Genomic DNA, 19,278 nt, shown 5'->3' on the forward strand with positions numbered 1-19,278 from the left:
ATTTGGAATGTGGCTAATCCAAATCTGAGACAGGCTATAAGTGTAAAATATTCACCAGATTTCAAGAACAGTTTAAAGGAAGGAAAGAAAGGTAAGATGGTTTACATTTTCTTTTTAAAAATAAGGGCTTTAAAAGGCTAAGATATTTTTATATTGATTTCATGTTGAAATTGCAATCAAAATTTTTGAAATTTCACTCGGAATTCAAATATCAAATGAAATAAAATATAAATAAGATTATCATCAACTTCACTTTGTAAAATGTGACAGTACTTTATTACCATTGGACAGCAGTGACCTAAAACCTGGGGAATAGAGCTCTGAGTCTCTGCACACTGAGCTGGGATTGAGTTCTGGAGGGTGAGGGTGCCTAATTTTCCAGGGCTGTGCCCTTAACTGCCCACATGGTGCCATGTGATCTTCATTCTCCTGCCATCTGTATGAGCTAGATATCTATCTCCCCAGAACATTCCCTCTCTTATAAACACATTTCATGCTAGAACTCTCCTGAGGCTTCCTTTTACCCTATTACACTCCACTTTGACTTCTACCTGCTTACACAGGAATCTCGTCTCACTAACACAAACCACTTAGGACCTTGACATTCATTGCAGTCAATCTCGTAGGCTTCCTTGGGAGTCTTTGTTCTGACTTCTTATTGAAAATGAACATACTGACATTGTCTGATGGCTGGTACCTGGCAGCCTTCTTTAGCTCTGTGCTATTTATTATGTAAGATTTGCAGAGGGGGTTAACTTATTCTTAGATGCCTAGGCCTAGGTAGAATGAGAGGGTGGGTGTGTCTGGGCTGCCAACCCTCTTGCCGATCATCCTGTCATCCTGAACCCCAGATCAATTTCTGCAGTTGGTGGTCCTGCCAATTGCCTGTCCCAGGCTGCAGGTCCCAGGTTTTCTCCATCTACCATATTCTGCTACCGTTTGAATCTGGGTTGTCCCAAAAGCTCATGTATTAAATGCTTGGTCCTGTTGGAAGGTGCTGGAAATTGCAAGAGGTGGGGCCCAGTGGAAGGTCTTCAGGTCATTGGGGCATTCCTTCAAGGGGCACTGTGGGATCCCATCCTCCCTCTCTCTTATCCCAGACAGGAAGTGAGTGGTTTTGCTCCACCATGCCCTTCTGCCCTGGTGTGCTGACCTGCCACAGGCCCAAAGTGATGGGGCCAATTGATCATAGACTAAAGCCTCTAAAACCATGAGACAAAATAAACCTTTTCTAAGGTGTGAGCTCAGGCATTTGTTAAAGTGACAGAAAGCTGAGTGACACATCTCATCTCCAACTTCTCTAGCTTTGCCAACCCTTCAATTTGAGGAGCTGATGCATACAATGCCTCTGTTTCACTTGGTAAAGTACTCAGTTCCCTCTTAAAATTTAGGAAAGGCCTGTTTGGTACCAGAGATAATTATTTTTTTTTTTTTGAAACCATTTTAAAGTCTTAGGTTTAAACCCTACAAACATTACCCAATCTTTTCATTTTAAAATCTAAGAATGCTGACCTACTTCCAATTGATCAATTTCTGATTCCAAGATTTGATTCTACTAATAGCCAGTAGGTGAAGCTAAAATGTAAGGCCTCCAACACTGTAAGTCATGCTGGGGAATATAAATGGAAAGGCAAAATGGCTCTTTCCTCAATTTTTAGCAACAGATGGAATACTAGTCCACATTTTAGAAAACACTGTGCACCTCACCTCATTTAAAATGGAACACAGGGAGCTGGGGATATAGCTTAGCTGGTAGACTACATGCACAAGGCCCTAGGTTCTAATCCCCAACACCAGATACACATTAAAAAAAGTGGATAAAAATGGAACACAGGGCAAACTACTGAATTTATAGCCCCACTGTTTTAGTTATTACTGCACTCTAAAGTCATGAGAGGCCTCCTGATGCTCTCCACAGGCTGAATTCTTACATGGGCTATATAGAAAGAGGAGGTGGAGTAAGTCTACACCACATACACCTCAGCCCAGGCTCTGTTCCTGGTCTGTACTATGAATGGGGAAACATAGTACAGAACAAATTCTGAATTTGTTCCAATCTCTTCTTGTTGATAGTGGCAGAACATCTTGGGAAGTCCATGATTTCCAATGTGTTTTGAATAAGACAGTAAAAGAAAGACTCAGAACACTGAGACAGTCAGATGCCAAGTTTGTTAATTGTTCCTTTTATTTTCTGATTGACACTGTTAAATTGTATCAGCTATTATCCACATCTACAGATTCTGTGACACATTTTTCTTCAAGTTGTTTCAGAAGTCCACACATGAAGTCTTCCTTGCCACCTACCTGCTCTAAGGAGGATCAACATTAACTAGTGTGTTAGTAGGTTGGGAGCAATATGTTTGGCAATTCAATTTCCTGAATCTTTCACTTCTGGGGAAAACCACCTTGCTCCCTGGGATTCATAGGATCTGAGTCCACAGCTTTTCAGAAACACATCCTTTCCCAGACTTCTCCCTAACAGGGAATACAGATACCCCAAATCCAGTGTGCCTAGTACCTGATCTTCAGTAAAACAGAAATAAAGGGCTGGGCCCAGGGAGTAGAAGAGTTTTGGAGTAAGTATATGAAGTTTGGTGATGGGGACTGAATTAAGGCAGATCTTAAATGTTCAAAGAAGTTTCCATTAAATAGGGAGCTATTTTAGGTCATGAATAGGCAATTATGGGCAATTATGATAGTGGTCCCTAGAGTTAGTCAAATACTAAGATTCCCATTTACATTCTGAGCTGCCAGGTGCTGGATGCTAGTGCTTAAAAATACCTCCTAAGTTCTTCTAGCTTCTCTTCATGGTGACTTTGGAGGTTGAATATTCTAAATTGATGAGGATGGGATGAGACCGACTGACCCACTTCAGATTGGATGTGACACAGATCTTTGTTCATTTAGGAGTTGTTTGTTACTGCAGCACAGGTTAGCATATCCCTCTTCAGTCATGTAGAGGGAAAAACTAGAATTAGGAAGTGCCTATTGTTGTCATGGGAGCCTGGGATGATAAAGGTATGGGCTGGACTGTGAAAACTGAGAAAAAGGATATGAATCCAAGAGGAGTTTTGAATGGAGAGAACTTGATATTTGTTCAGATAAATACTTACTGAGCTCCTATTATTCGCAAGGCACTGCATGAAATACATGTAAGTCACATTTCCAAGTGCTTACAAAATAATTGGGGATATAACACATGTACATAAATAATAAAACAAACCTTAGAGCATAATGGTAAAGAAAACAGACTCTGAAAGCAGACCTGGCCTCACCTTTTGGAGCCGTGTCACTTTGGGCATGTGATTTAATCTCCCTGAACTTCAGTGTGCTCATCTGTAAAATGCACACAGCAACAGCACCTGTTTCACAGAGCTGTGAGAGGATCCATCAATCCAATCCTTGTAAAACTCTTAGCTGAGTGTTTGCCCCATAATAGGTGCTCAATAAGTGCTACCTACAAGTAGTAGTATTGAGAGATCTAAAATCTGGGGCAGAAGAGAACAAGGTCAGGGCCCAAAAAAGCTCTAAGAGAGGGACTAACAGCTATAAAAACTGCTCTGAAAGAACAGTGCTGCTCTGGTATAACTGTGCCTTCCACCCCTGTTGCAGCCTCTAGGTATTTAAAGTCTTTTTGTTTGTAGTGCTGAGATCAAATCCAAATCCATGGCTGGTCTTCTGCCTGCTAGGCAAGTGCTCTACCAATGAGCTACAGCATCATTTGAATCTGCAGCATCATTTCCTGATGTCTGCATCCCACATCAGTCCTATCCCACAGTAGACACAGAGTGCTACTCAAACACTGGGGGGGCAGAGGCAGGGCAGAAGAACAGTATCTGGAGTGGGCAGAGTGAGCGAATGTGGGTTTGCGTGTGACAGGGGAAGCCTATCTTGTATTTCTATGGTGCTCCTTCGCCAGACTCAAACTTCCACCCAACTCAATCTATTCCCTGTTTTGCGTAACGCCGCTGATGCTGAATAACTGAAGATTTTGAGCTGAAGACTTTCCCACACACGCTGCACTCAAAGGGCTTCTCCCCAGTGTGAACTCTCTGATGCCGCGTGAGCCGGCACCTCTGGCTGAAGGCTTTCCCACACTCACCGCATTCGTATGGCTTGTCTCCAGTGTGGATCTTCTGATGTTGCGTAAGGGAGGAACGGTCAAAGAAGGCTTTCCCACATTCACTGCACTGATAGCGCGGCTCCCCTGCGTGAGCTTTTTGATGTCTGTTCAGGGATGAGACGCCGTAGAAGGCTTTTCCACACTCATTACATTCATAGGGCTTCCTGCCTGTGTGGATGAGCTGATGGCGAGTAAGAATGCTTTTCTGGCTAAAGGCCTTCCCACACTGACGACACTCATAAGGACTTTCTCCAGTATGAATTCTCTGGTGTCGAGTGAGGGACGAGCGGTCAAAGAAGGCTTTCCCACACTCGCTGCATTTGAAGGGCTTCTCTCCCGTGTGAATCCGCTGGTGCACGGTGAGGGACGACCGGTCAAAGAAGGCCTTGCCACATGCACTGCACTCGAAGGGGCTCTCCCCGGTGTGAGACATCAGGTGTCTACTGAGGCTGCTTCTGTGACTGAAGGCTTTCCCACACTCCTGACAGTCGTAGGGCTTCTCTCCAGTGTGAGTCCTCTGGTGGCGCACAAGTGAGGAGTGGTCGAAGAAGGTCTTCCCACAGTCTCTGCACTCATGGTCTCTCTCTTTAGTGAGGGCTTTCTTGGGTGGGGCTGACCCTTGCTGCAAGCTTGGATCCCGGGACAGCAGTTTCTTGCAAGGTTCTACTGTGGGTCTTTCCTTCTCCACTTCCAACCTACTAACCAGTGCTTGAACTTCAAGTTTAGGACACAGAGGACTTTGCCTGTCAATGCTTCCCCTCTGTGTTCCTTCTGGTTTCTCTTCTTCTGAAGCATCTTGAATCTTGGGCTTGGTCCCCCAGCCTGGAACAAAGAGAAGACACAGATGTGGTTTCTTCCCTGGGGTAGGAAATGCTCCAGGGGAAAGAAGAGGAACTCTGATGATTCTGAAAGTAACACATAGGAAACCATTGCTTGCTCCCACAAAGAGTCTCATGCTTCAGGCCTGAGACTTGGGAATGAAGCATAATGTGGGGAAGGAGGCATTGAGAATATAGGAGAATGTCCACTGAGAGCACTGCTAGGATAACTAGGAGAGTAGGCCAAGTGGAGAGGACGGGGACCAACAGGAATATCAGAGTGTGAATGGGCAAGGTGATAGAGCTGAGAAAACTAGTGACTGGTGAATACAGATGAATAATACCAAGGTGTAGAAGAGACTAGGGAGAGCAGACAGGTGGTACAAAATAAGCACTGCAGCAGAAGACCTGACCTTGGAGCAAAGATGATACCCAATGTTCCTCCCACCCACCTGAATAACAAACACAGAAAACAAAACTGCCCTGACCCGTTCCTACTCAGTTACCTAGAGAGACATTCTCTGGACACTTTCTGTCCTCAGATCCACGAAGACCCTCTGTCCATGGCTCAATCCCTCTCTTCAACTGAAAAATCACATCGGGTTGAGGAACTGGAAGTCCTGCTCAAGGAGAAAGAAACAAGCCAGGTGGTTGTATGTGATGAGAACATGCAGCTGCTCCCAAGCTGGTTCCTGGCCTCCAGATGTTTCACAGAGACAATGCAAAAGGCCAGAAGGCAGAGCACAATGCAGAGGAATCTCTAAGGGGAGGTCATGCCTGAGTCTCTAGAAAGGAGGGATTGGCAATCAACTTGAGTTCATGTGGAGTGAGTGGGAAGCTTCCTGCATGGGCACTGTAGGGTGAAGGTGTTTGGCTTGGGGAGGTGAGAATAAAAACGGATCATCTTGGGTAGAAAAGCATAAGGAAGATGCTCGTTTTGTTTATTTATGTTTATTATTATGCTTTTTAAAAACAATTGTTAATTGTAGGAAAATCAGAGGTAAGTACAAGTAAAAAGAAAAATCACCTTTTATACTTTGTATTCATATTTTCTTCCTATTCATTTTGATTTGGAAAGGTACCCATAGAGAAATAAAATACCCATAGATAAAATTGGACAATGAAATAATACTGATTTGTAAACTGGATTTTTTACACTTAATAATGAAATTATTTCAATTAGCACTTTGATGGTTAAATGGTTTTAATTAGCCCTTTTAATGGTTATAATACTGCACTGTATGGCTTAATCTAACTTATCTGATGAATCACCTGCTAACAGACATTTCAGACTGTTTTAATGTTTTGTTACTAACACACAATGGCACAATGAACACCTGCATGCAGATAACCGAATCCATAAGCCTATTATTTCCCTAGGATCAATTCCTGCCAGCAGACCTATCCATTTTTAGTTATATTAAAACAAACAAACAGATCCCCTCGTGAAAATAGGCTTGAGCTCCAGATTCCCTTGCACAGGAAGGCCCCACCACAGGAAAGAGAGTGCTTTCTTACTGGTCCCAGGCACCCTTTACCTGGCGAGGTGCTGATTCTCTGCTGACAACATGGCCATGCCCCACCTCTGTGGCTCCTTGATTCTGACCTAAGGAATTCTACGCTCTCCACACTTCACCCTGCCACAGCCTGTGGCAGAGACTCAACAGTCTCCCTTGGTACTTCCTGGACATCTTATTCTGTTGGGACACTGTATGGCCTGCTGAAGCTAATTGAGGGATGTGTATGCTTGCCTTTTTGACCGGCTTTATGTGAAATCTGCAAGGCCTTTACTGTCCTCTTGCACTTATTTTCAGTCAGCTTCTAAAGCTGTGTGCTTTTTCAGTATCTTATTTATTTATTTTTTTATTTGGATGGAGTCTTGCTATGTTGTCCAGGCTGGTCTTGAACTTCTGGCTCAAGTGATCCTCCTGCCTCAGCCTCTTGAGTAGCTAGGATGACAGACGTGTGCCACTGTGCACAGTATACACGGTACATTTGTGAAACTGCTAAGAGGTTCTCGTTATCTACAGGGTCCCCACTTTACTTCTCATTAACACCTGACATCAGCAATAGCTTTTAATTGCCCCTGTCACACAAGTCTTTATAATTCCAGAGTGCCTCCCATGGGCATATCTCTAAGACAATGCTCAAGGCAAATGCTCAAAATCAAACACATCTCTGGTGACCTACAGACACACAACCACTGTGTTCTCACTCTACATCCCCTCTTTTTGAAGGGAGACACTTCTTTTCCTCCCATTGGTTTTTGTGAGGGGGGAAATCTCCAATTAGCAAGATGGTCCTTTCCCTACCGCTTAGTCCTCAAAACAGAGTTGAAGGTGTCCCCTGGCTGGCAAGCTGGGAGAAGACTCAGGCACATGTAACTCTTCTACACGCAGCCCTCTGGAGAGCCAGCTCCCTGCCCCCAGCTCCCTGTCCCCAGCTCCCTGCCCCACTCTACTTTGTCCCCTGGCCCTCCCTGTTTTGTGGGGGCAGGTTGCTGAGCAAGGGCCCTGTGGTTGACTAGCACATCTGTCCAGTGCTGGGCTCAGTGTGAAGCCCACTACTGCCATACACCTAAGCCACCTGGGAACAAAGCAGAATGTGGGGAAGCAGGTATTCTCAATGTCCACTGAGAGCACTGCCAGGATAACTAGGAGAGTAGCCGAGTGGAGAGGACAGGGACCAACAGGAATATCAGAGTGTGAATGGGCAGGATGATAATCGAACCCATAAGCCTATTATTTCCCTAGGATCAATTCCTGTCAGCAGACCTATCCATCTTCTTCCAGCTCTTCCATCTTCTTTTTTTTTTTTTTTTAATATTTATTTTTTAGTTCTCGGCGGACACAACATCTTTGTTGGTATGTGGTGCTGAGGATCGAACCCTGGCCGCACGCATGCCAGGCTAGCGCGCTACCCCCTGAGCCACATTCCCAGCCCTCTTCCATCTTCTTCAAGTGACTCAGAACGCAGGTGTGGGAGGCCCTGATTCCTCGGCCCCACACCAGCGTGGGCAGCTCCCCTTACCCAGCGAGACGATGCTCTCATAGTTCTCCAGCATCACCGCCTTGTAGAGGGCTCTCTGAACGGGGACCAGATGCCTCCACTCTTCGTCTGTGAAAATCACAGCCACGTCCTCGAACGTCACAGATCCCTGAAACACAATCACATACCCCCTTACTCATGAGCCTTCTTGTCACTTGGGCCAGACTGAAATGGCATAAAGGTGACAGCCCTGGACGGTGTGGCGGGGCACCGGGCCATGGCTCTGACAAAGCAAGGCTCTGAAACATCTGGAAAAGGCACCCATGACAAGAGTTCCCAGTTGCAATCCAGTCACCCAAGCCTGCATCTTTACCCTGGTTTTAGAAGCCTGGATGAGTGTCTGTAAGTCCTGGGACACAGTGGGAATTCACAACTCTCCACCCTTGAAAGGGGAGCTGCATGTCTCCACCCAGTAAGACTCTCTTTGGGACCCTGGAGGCCTGGCTGAGGTGCCCCCAGTGTTCCAGGGGGTGCTGGGTGGGCTGGGTGCTGTGGACCATGGGGCCCATACTCAGTGAATGCGTGGATGCACTCCTGGATGGGCAGGGTGGAGCCAGAACTGCTCCCAGTCTTCCCCTTGGCCCTGCGCTGTCAGCTGCTAGACAGACCACTCAGAGCAACAGCTGCAGGGGTTGGGTGCCTGGTGACGAGCAAGGGGGGCCAGGCTCGAGACAAGAGATGGACACTGAAGGACACCTCAGGTCAAAGGGAAGTCCTCCCTGTGGAGTGCCTGGTCCACTGGTTGGGGCTGACCAAGAGTTCCAGGAGAGAGAAAGACAAGTGGTGACATTCTGGAGACTCATTAGTGTACTCCAGAAACACAAAAGTCCCCGGCTAAGGAAGTAGCTCAGGAGTACAGCACTTGTGTAGGCCTGGGCTCATCCCCAGCACTGGGAAAAGAAACATGAGGTTCTCCTTACCTGGCACGTGGCAGGTGGTGCTGCAGCAGCCATTCCCTCCTGTGTGTGCTCCCAGAAGCAAAGGGCAGAGTCCTGACAAGGCAGGGTGTGGGTGAGAAGGCAGCCATGAGAAAGGTCTGTCCTGATATGTCACCTCCTGACTCGCGGAGCAAGGACTCTCCAGTGCCAGTGGCCATGTCCCCACCCCCTTCCCAACACCCACAGAAGGGCAGCCAAGGTAGAGCTAGGCCAGGAGCAGCCCTGGCCAACCCCTGGGTGGAAGCCAGGCCATGGGTGCTGTGAGTTACACTACGTGCGGTGCTTGTTTTCACAAGTTCCTTGGGAAAGAGATCGGTACCCGGGAGTCAAGAGAGCGGTAAAGCTCGCAGTCAGAATGGCAAGAATCCCAGAAATAATAAACACTGGGGAGGAGGGGCAGAAGAAGAACACTTCACTCTGTGGGGCACTGTTCATTAGCACAACCACTGGAAATCAGTATGGAGGTCCCTCAAAAGACTAGGCACGGACCCAGCTACCCCGCCATATGACTCAGGTATACTGTTCCTTGGTATTTATCCTGAAAAATTAAAATCATCTTATTATAGAGATACATGCATGGCCAACAGCCAAATATGGAACCATCGGGGCATCCATCAACAGATGGATGAACAAAATATGGTATGTATATACACCATGGAGTTTTACTGAGCCATAAGAAAAATGAAATTATGTCATTTGCAGGAAAATGGATGAAACTAGAAACCATTAGGCCAAATTCAGAAAGTCAGGTGCCATATGTTCTTCCTCACACACAAAAGCTAAAGAGGAAAAAAGGTAAAGAAAGGTGGGGGAGCAGAGATCTAGTGAAAATCAAAAGGAGATCAGCAGAGGACCAAGAGATGGCAGGTGGGGAGGAAGAGGGAAGTGCTGGGGCAAGGGGGATATTGGTCAAATGACATTGTTATATTGTGTGCGTGTGCAAATATGTAACAACAAATCCCATCAATATGTATAACTATAATGCACCAATAAAAAAAAAAGTGGAAGGAGAAAAATAAGCATTAAAGTTCAGAGGTTATTTATCCAATACTGCCCTGAGTGTTCACTGGACAAAAACCATAAACAAATCTGTAAGTGACTATATGGAGGAAACACACCCAGCAAAACCCACAGCCTCCCCAAAGGAAAACACACTCCACTCCAGTTCCTGCCGAAGGAGCAGCCCTCATTGACCACGTGACCCTGCATCTCATTCCTGGAGCCACAGTGACTGGGTGGGTGACACAAGTATCAAACTACTGAGTGATCCAGCCTGAAAAGATGACATCCTTGCACGGGAACGTGACCAGGGAGTGTCAAGACAGCATGTGGCAATGAGTTGAAGGAGTCTCAAGGTCCCCAAGTAGCCATGGAACCAGAGGAAGAACCACCCATGGGCAGTGGGAGGCACAAGCAGAGTAAAGTTCATGTCAGTGGGACGAGGAGCAGGGGGGAAGGACAGCCTGACCCTCTGATGGAGACTGAACCAGGCCCTGAGAGTCCCTGGGAAGCGTTTCTGGGGTTGGTGGGTGAATGGGGAGACAGCAGGCCAGGGAAGATGGGGGAAGGTGGGCTTGTGGCTCACCAGTAGCTTTCCTGCAGTCAAGGGAAAGGGTCACTGCTCCCTGTGAGTCATTCATTCATCCACTCAACCAGCAGTTATTTGGCACCAACTGTTTATAGCAAGTAAAACATGTGCAAGGAGCATTCCTTGCCTCCAGGAGCCAAGAGCCCTGGACTCAGGTCAGGGAAACAAAACGGCATTTCCCTGCGGGATAGGTAAGTGCTGTAAAACTGTGAAGGCCCCACAGGGCTCCCCTGACCAGCCCCGAGAGGGGGTGGGGACACTGCAGCTCTCCTGGTAGAACCAGAATTTATGCAGTTTTGAGGTGGGGAGGAAGCAGGGAAAAAAACTCCAGTTATTGAACACTAAAGAGGCAGATCTTTACGTGGAAAGGATTAAGAACTGAAATCCGTTTGGAACAGCAAAAGTCTAGGCTGTGAGCAGGGCTAGGAAAAGACGGAGAAGCATAGGCCACCTACATCAAGGGCTTTGCACAACCCCTGCCTCACAGGCAGGGGTCCTGGAGGGACTTTAGCCTGGGTGCACCATCGTCAGACCATGCTTCAGAAAGATCACTGACTTGTAGTGAAGACCTGAAACACATTGGCTCTCAGTATCTATAGGGTTGGTTCTAAGACCCCCATAAATACCCAAAATAAATCCCACCCCACCCCAAAAGGGATGCTCAAGGGTTCATGTAAAATTTGGGGTCAGGCCTGAGAATATAGCTTAGTGGTAGAGCACCTGCCTAGCATGCACACCCCAGCACTACACACACACAAGGATTTCTAGGAAATATCAACTTAACCTGCAATTTTTTTAAATATTTATTTTTTAGTTGTAATTGGACACAATAACTTTATTTCCCTTATTTATTTTTATGTGGTGCTGAGGATCGAACCCAGGGTCTAGCACATGTGAGGCGAGCTCCCTACCCCTGAGCCACAACCCCAACCCCTGAAATTTTTTTTTTTCTTAAAGAAAAAACTGAAGCCAGGTGCAGTGGCACATGCCTGTAATCCCAGTGGCTCCGGAAGCTGAGAAAGGAGGATCGCGAGTTCAAAGCCAGCCTCAGCAAAAACAACTAAACTAAACAACTCCATGTAGACCTGTCTGTAAATAAAATACAAAAAATAGGGCTGGGGATGGGGCTCAGTGGTCAAGTGCCTCTGGGATAATCCCTGGCACCCCCAAAAATAAATAAAAGGAACTGAAGATGTAAGTCAGTGATAAACTGCCCCTAGGTTCAAACCCCCCCTACAAACAAAACAAAACAAAACAAAAACTGAAGGAAAGAACATACACAAAATATTAAGCGAAGAATGCACAATCTTGAGATTAGATATTTGTGCATGCACGTATGTATAGAAAAAGGAAGAACACATTAAAATGGAAGTGGAATTTGAGAAGTGGAATTATGAGGAATTTTTATTTTACTTTAACAATTCTCCATATTTCCTGATTTTTTTTTATTCACTTTGGTGCACAAGAAAACAACAGGAAGGAAGAGGGGTATGCAGCCGTGACAGCAGCCAGGGAGTGCTACCCCTGGAAGGCTCCGCCCACAACACTGGTCCCTGGCCAGCCTCGGGGGAACTTTGATTTTGAAAGGGTCCCCCAGTTCCCTAAAAACCAGGACAGTTGGCTCTGCCTAAACCATGTGTGCAAACGACCTGGTTTATGGTAACATCTGCTTTCCTGCTGAAGATCTAGAATTCTGGTGTGTGTTAGGCAGAGGGCGCTGTGAGCAACCTTTGATAAAAACCCTGGACCCTGAGCTTCCAATGAGCTGCTGCGTTTTGTTGTCAGGGAGGGAGGTGCTTTGTGTCACCTCTCATGGGAGGGAGGGCACGCAAGCAAAGCCACACATGGATTCCTCCAGATGCTGCCGGTGTCCTCCCTTATGACGGGCTGTGTATCCATGCAGGGTTGCAGTCACAGTCTGAGCCACAAGTACAGCTACAGGCTGAGTCCCCAGTCCTTGTGAATCTGTGAATGTGGGGTGATCTTGTGGACACCGCACTCTGATTAGCTGTGGCAGGATGGAATTAGAGGAGGCAAGAATGGCGGATACCAGTGAGGAGACTGATAATTAAGGAAAAGTGATCAGCAGCTGAGCAAAAGCAGTGGCATCGGAAATGGAGAGAAGGGACACCATTGTCAAGATACCAAGAACAATAGGTAATAGCCTGGAAGCAAGGTGATGCCTTCTGGGTCACTGATCTGAGCAGCAGTGCAGAAAATGATGTCATTCGTGCAGGTGAGCAATAGGGAAGTAGGCTGAAGGGATGGCTATTGAGGACAGTTGGGGATCAATCCCACATCCTGAAATAACAAAACTAAATATTTGTAATTTGGCTCCCCTTGGCCAAATTACAAATATTGAAATTGCTAAATGAAATAGCTCAGTATAGAAAAGTTAATATAAAGTGTACCAAAAGTGGACATAATACAAAGCCAATGCTTAAGTCTTCAGTTATATCAAAAGTACTTTCTATCAATTACGAAACTTTTCATAGAGAATAGATGTACCCTTGTGGTACACACTTATTCATTCATGTAACCAGAAAGAAAGGAACCCAGGGGGCAAGGATAAGCCAAGTAATTCCAGAAACAGAAACTGCTTGTCCCACACAGGGAGGACAGATCAGAACATGGGCCACTCAGAAGAGTGAGGCAGAGGAAGCTATGCCCCTGTCCACGAGCCAATCCGACTCCAAACATGCCAAGTAATTGTGGAGACTTAATCCTCCCTCCCTGAGATGGGCCCTCCAGCTTGATGACTAATTACCAGATATTCACAAGAAACCATGAAGTTTTAAAAACTGCCAAAACTCAAGACCAATATGTATAGATTGCTGGTCTGTTAGCTTCTAACTCTAAAATGGCTCTATTATATTGTTGGATAAGTTTGGGGATTTTTCTGGTTTATTGGTCTATAATCTAAGCAGATATCCTTTTGGGAAAAATACCTCATTATGATATACAGTTAAAAGATGCAAGACAGACAGGGATTATTAATAATGTGTTAACAATGGCCACCTCAAGGGTGGACACTGGTTTGCAGAAACTGAAACCTATGTGGCAAGCAAAATCTTAAAGAAAAAAAAATCTAACTTAGAGTTTAGTGTAACAACAACAACAACAACAACAAAAATCTGAACCTAAGAGAGATTGGAGTTTGAATTTCCTTAGGAGGAGGCAGAGAGTGATATAAATGCAAATATAAACAAAGATATATCCTCAGATGATAATCAGAGCCTATAACTAAGACAGTTTTCTTTTCCTTTCTAGTCTGTTAAGAGTCTTCCATGTCCAGGAGGGTGTTCAGATATTGACTCTTGAGCCCTACGACGACATCTCAATTAATATTTAGAAATACAGATGAGTACAGTCATTAGGAGCCCAGGCTCTGGTGCCAGATTGCCTGAAATCAAAGTCCAGCTGTGCTTCACCCTACCTCTGTGACCTTAGAAAAGTTTCCTACCTTCTGTCTCAGCTTGTCAATCTGTAACAGTGGATTATTGATACAATGTGTGTAGTTATCTTGATGCTTAAGTAGGATGATACCTAAAAAGTATTGAGAATAATGAGCTAAGTAAATGTTAGCATTAGGTAAAAGTGATCTGACCATCTGGGAAGGCATAAAAAATTAAAATGAAAAATATTAATTACATTATGTTGTTGCTTTAGGTCTAAGTGTAAGTATATTAAGAATTTTGGAAGACAAGTTATTTGTATATGTTGTCCAAAGCACTGAAACTTTTTGTAACAAATAAACTACATCTGAAGTTATAGTTGGAGTTGATCAATGCTTAAATGCTTAAAGACAATTTTCAAGATTTTATTAGACTGACTTTAATAAGCTGAGCATTGAACAAATCACAAATGGTGTCCAACATGAAATCTCCTCAAGTGTTAAAGTAGCAGGTCTTCCCAAAGCGCTCATCATGCCAGGTAGACTTCATTCCCCACAGGTCTGGACCATAGCAGCAGTTGCTTCAGTAGGCTCCTGCTGAAAAATCGGGACTCTACAGCACACCAAGCTCATGTAGAGTCACTGTCAGCAAAGGGTCACCTCTACTGCTTTCTCTTTTCCTATTCCTGGATTTTGGAGTATCAAATTCAAATCCACACTCTTTAAGTGACCCTTGTCGTTGCCTAAAAAGTTTTTTAACACTCCCATCTTGGCCATGTACCTATTCCAAACCTGTCTTCTCTTCTACATACCTATTCCAAACCTCCACAGTTACCATTCGACTTCAGCACGACTTTGTCTTCTACTACACTGAAGATGTGCAAGAGCGAATTTCCAGGGAGGCAGGACCGTGTGGTAGAAAGTACTTGGCAGGCAAGTTTAGTAGTATTAACCATGAAGCCTTGGGCAAGTTACTTAAGGCAACCATTGGCCCAGATGTTTACTATCTAACTCCAGAATAGTTATAAATAGGAAATGAGACAATATAAAGTACTTATCACAGTTTTTCCAATAAATGAAAGTTCTCTACCCTGCTACTGCCCATCACCAACCCATTCATTCATTCATATCACTATCAACAACTATTAACAAGTATCTGCCATGTGCTGGGCTGTAAGGTGCGTGAGGCCAGCAAGACAGATCTGTCTCCTGGACTTGAGTTTATGTACTACCCCCCACTGTCCAACTTTCCTTCTCAATTGTTTCCCTCAGAATCTGCTACCTGCTAATGCAGGCTCTCTTTTCCCAGCATTTCTCAGCTCTCTAGAAGTTTCTTCTCACCCCTTCAAGCATATAAAAACCTCCTCTAGTTGAATCCCATGGCCTCCCTCCAGCAAAACAGTTCTCATTTAGGTTTTCCTTTACGATCCAACTTCCTGGGTGAGTAACTCACCTTCTGACTCCATGTCTTCACCATTGACTCCACTCAAATCCCTGTCAGTCACTCTTGCCTCTCACACATCTGAAACCACATGCTTCAAAATGAAAACTCTGGCATGAATTCCAAAGACCTTTTCCTTCTTTTCTTTACTTCTCTACAACTTCTGACTGGATAAGTTTCTGCCTCTTCAACCAGTTACAGTAGTTGCCTTGATGCTGCTTGGGTCTCACTTTTATTCCTACCTCTGAAACTTCTGTCTTCCTGGCTCCTTTGTCCCATCTTTGCCCTAGAAACAAGGATGATTCCCATAGGTTGGTCTTTATGCAATGTTTTCCTTTCTATCCTGGGGATATTCACCCACATCCAGGGCTCTATTTTCCACCTCTACAAAGATAGTTCCAAATTCCAATCAACTCCTTTTCTGAACTCATCTTTTATTTCCAAATGGTGACAAGTTTTGAATTAGGCATCAGCTGAAAACCACCTTCCTCTACACAGTTGCCATTAACTCCTCTCCCTGCTTTTTCTATCAGATGTTCTATTATCCTCCCAGATGTCCCAAATCCAAACTCTTACACCTCGCTCTCGTTTCTCCCAAATTAAGTCACCAGGCCCTTTAGACTCTTTTGCAATGTCATTCGTACCCTTTCCCTGCCACTAACACCATGAAAATTCAAGTCCATAACTGCTTGCTTCAGAACGGAACCCTACCATTATTCTCTTCCACTCTAATCCTGAATGTGACCACAAGAGTGACTATCCCTGTCAGTCTTCTGGTCAGACCCATAAATCTGGTCTGATTATTGGGTCTCGGGGGACACCCTGTGCTCTGGCCTCGGTGTACGCTTCTTCACCCGGTCTCCTGCTATTCCTCCAAATTTGCCCTCCAGTAAAATTCATCTCTCTCAAGTCTGCCTAACACTTTGGTACTCCTTTTACACCCCCCCCCCAACAATTCCTACCTCCTACATGAATCCAGCCCCTCGATCGCGTCCTCGGGCACAAACTCAGGGCAGGAGATTAATGACGAATGTAAGGCGCTTTTTGGGAAAGAGTCAGGGCTAGGTGGGCGGCACTCTAGACTGGGTGTCAAGCCCACCCATGGTCATTAGCCCCGAGTTAGGGGAAGAAGAGACGGCAGAGCGAAGGAGGACCCCGCAACCTCCACCCCGAAAGTCCAGGATCTGGCGCGCGGTGGGTGCGCACCGCAGGACCGCTGGCAACAGTGCCACGGCACACACGGCAGAGGACAACTTTGCGTCCGCACCTTTCCAGCGGGGACGTGGCCACACACATCTGCAGACTGGCTCCGCACGCGCCACCCCGTCCTCTCCTACAGCGCCTCCCCCAAACCCCCAGCGTCCCCTTCTCTCGGCCGCTGCGCTCACTTGGCTCCTGGAACATACAGACCCGCAACCCTCACCTCCGGCACAGAGTGCTCGGGACCCGGGAAGACGGCACCACTTCAGGTCGTACGGCAGTGCGCCTGTGCGAAGGCCCTGGCGGCCGCGCTCCCAACCAAGGAGCTGTCTTCGCGGGACTCCAATTCCCAGAAGCCCCGGCGGCCGGCGCGCCTAGAGATGACGTGTAGGACCGCGCAAGCGCACGCGCCGGAGAAAGGCTCCGGGGCTAACACGACCCCGCCCGCTTAGTGGTCTCCCTAGCGGCAGAGGTGCAGCTGTGGGTGCCTGGGAGGCTTAGGGTCGCCCTGAAGTATGCCCACGTGTGATGCCACATTCCTCCAGCCCTCCATTTATAGAGTTGTCCGAAGGAAATGCGTCCCTAACCTTGGGCACAACGAAGGCGATATCCAGTCTTCTGGCTCCGCTTCCGCCTGTCCATTTGCAGGAATTTGATTCTGAGATTTGGGGAGAGAGGTTTGGAATTTGGTTCTAAAGACTGCGCTATGGCTGAGGGAGGGTCTGCGCGCATATTTGTACCGGAAGAAAAGAAGGGCCCACGGTAGTACGTGTACTTAACTGGGCAGCGGGAACTGAACGCCCAACGGTTTGAACACACCAACCTGCCTCTCGTGGTGCTGCTGGAGAGGCCCAGGCTGGAGACGTGGCCGATTCTTAACCGTGGAAGAGTATGAAAAGATCCAGAGGTGACTCTACTGCGCAGCTAAAGAGCCACCGAGCTACATGGAGCTTCAGAGAAGACTAAAAATTACACAAAGAAGGTGAAACTCTTACTTCAGGAACAAGTCTACTTTTTCACTAAAAACAACAACAACAAACCTAAATTGCTTATTGTAAAAAAAGTTGCTGCCCAAAATGAGCTCATGACCCAGTGATAAAATTTGAAATTACAATACAATGAAGTATGTTTAATAGGGGAAGTACAAGCGAGGAAGCAACTAACTATGGCTCAGAAAGGTGTTATCTAGTGCCCTTGAATAATGAATATTTGTTAAGAAAGTGCAATCTATGCAGAGAATAGCACATGCAAGGTATAGACTAGAGGATGAAAATGCAAAGAATTAACAGCAAGATGAACAGCTGGTGGATAAGGTTCAAGGGCTGATTATAGTATCCTGGGGTCAGGCTGAAGCAGACTTAGTTGTACTGTCCCGGCTTTCCTAGGAGAGTAGAACTTGATTAAAGTCATGACATCTAAGATATATTTTCTTGCTATTTTGATGGTGGTTTTTAGTATACATTTAGCCTTATATTGACAGGAAACTTTGGAGGTCCTAAATGAGTTTCCTCCTAGAGTTCCTCATCCACTGGCAGGGCCTACATCCTAGGTTTTATTGTCCCAAGTAACTGTCAAAGTGAAAGTTTATGACTCCATTTCCCTACAACTATATGTGCTTATGTATGTTACTAAATGGGATGTAAGTGGATATATTGTATAGCATCTTCTAACAACCTGCCTTAAGAGACAACTAAAAAGGAACTGTTATTCACATGACTACAAGAATGACTCAGGGCTTTATACCAAGTGACAGAAGCTAGTCTTACAAGGTTTTACATACCTGGTGATTCCATTTATAACATGTTCTGGAAAAGGCAAAACTGTAGGACAGAGAACAGACCAGTGGTCATAAGGAATTGAGTGGGAGAAGCACTTGACTATAAAAGAACACAAAGAGAATGTTGAGGTGATGGGGAACCTATAGGCTGGCGGGAACTGGAATTCCCCTAAAAGTGTTTTTGAGATCAAATGGCCCATCTAGAGCACTGAGCCAGGGAGAGAACATTCCTGATAGCACTGATTAGCACTGGGCAAGAAATGTACATTGTAGCAAAGGCCTCTGGGTCAAGATTTGTCTCAAGGGACTGAATTTAAGAGTGGAGAGTTTCAGTGGGGTGTAGTGGCTCACATCTGCAATCCCAGCTACTTTGAAGGAAGGATAAGCACCAGGATTTCAAATTCGAGGCCAGCCTGGATAATTTAGCAAGATCTGGTCTTAAAATGGGGGGGGGGCACTTTCAGACACTGCAGCAGGCCATTAGAAGAGATATCAGGGACAGGCAGATCCCCTTAAGTTCATCTGAAGCAGTTCCAGCTCTTCCTAATTATGTGGAGATGAAAATCTCATTTGTCTATCCCTTTGCCTTTTTGGCTCCAGAGCACAGGAGATGGGAGCAGAAACTCCTGTGCCACCCATGGCTCCCAGGCAGTGCCCCCTGGTTGGGAGGAAGAAGATTTGCTTACTGGGCAAATCCTGGCCATCTGTGCCACTGGAAGTACTGGCAGAAGAATGAAGCACACTGAAACAACAAGAAGGGGGAATGGCCTTTCTTCCCTGGTTTTGTGAATTATTTATCTTGAACCCCTAAATAGAACTGATAAAGCAACTGCCCTGTCCTCACAAGCCTCCCCTCTTTGGCTGAGGGCTGCCTTCAGAAAACACACTTTTCATGCTCAGTTTGTTTTAGGCTGTTGCAGCTGCTAACAAAACACCTTAGACCAGGTAATT

At 45.9% G+C, this 19,278-nt stretch overlaps 1 protein-coding gene and 1 non-coding gene across 6 annotated transcripts in view; one reads left to right on the top strand and one right to left on the bottom strand.

Annotated features, from left to right (window-relative positions):
• Window positions 1–1,896: 1,896 nt before the first annotated feature.
• On the top strand, window positions 1,897–2,028 carry LOC113178550 (small nucleolar RNA SNORA51). The gene has a single exon (XR_003300223.1). It is a non-coding gene; the product is annotated as a small nucleolar RNA SNORA51 (small nucleolar RNA).
• A 155-nt stretch (window positions 2,029–2,183) lies between these two features.
• The window catches only part of LOC113178375 (uncharacterized), a 28,247-nt gene continuing 11,152 nt past the window's right edge, over window positions 2,184–19,278 (bottom strand). The window contains exons 1-6 of one of the 5 annotated variants that reach the window (XM_077791795.1): window positions 16,774–16,870; window positions 15,593–15,636; window positions 8,910–8,981; window positions 7,972–8,098; window positions 5,448–5,561; window positions 2,184–4,945 (exon numbers count right to left, since the gene is read on the bottom strand). In XM_077791795.1, coding sequence (XP_077647921.1) covers window positions 3,939–4,945; window positions 5,448–5,561; window positions 7,972–8,098; window positions 8,910–8,942 — 1,281 coding nt within the window. In that variant the 5' untranslated portion in view covers window positions 8,943–8,981; window positions 15,593–15,636; window positions 16,774–16,870 and the 3' untranslated portion in view covers window positions 2,184–3,938. Of the gene's footprint in view, window positions 4,946–5,447; window positions 5,562–7,971; window positions 8,099–8,909; window positions 8,982–15,362; window positions 15,637–16,312; window positions 16,405–16,773; window positions 16,871–19,278 lie in introns of those variants that run through there. The other 4 variants (XM_077791792.1, XM_077791793.1, XM_077791794.1 and 1 more) reach the window with 4 other exon arrangements.

The sequence above is a fragment of the Urocitellus parryii genome, chromosome 12 (assembly GCF_045843805.1).
Source record: "Urocitellus parryii isolate mUroPar1 chromosome 12, mUroPar1.hap1, whole genome shotgun sequence".
NCBI classification, from domain to species: Eukaryota; Metazoa; Chordata; class Mammalia; order Rodentia; family Sciuridae; genus Urocitellus; species Urocitellus parryii.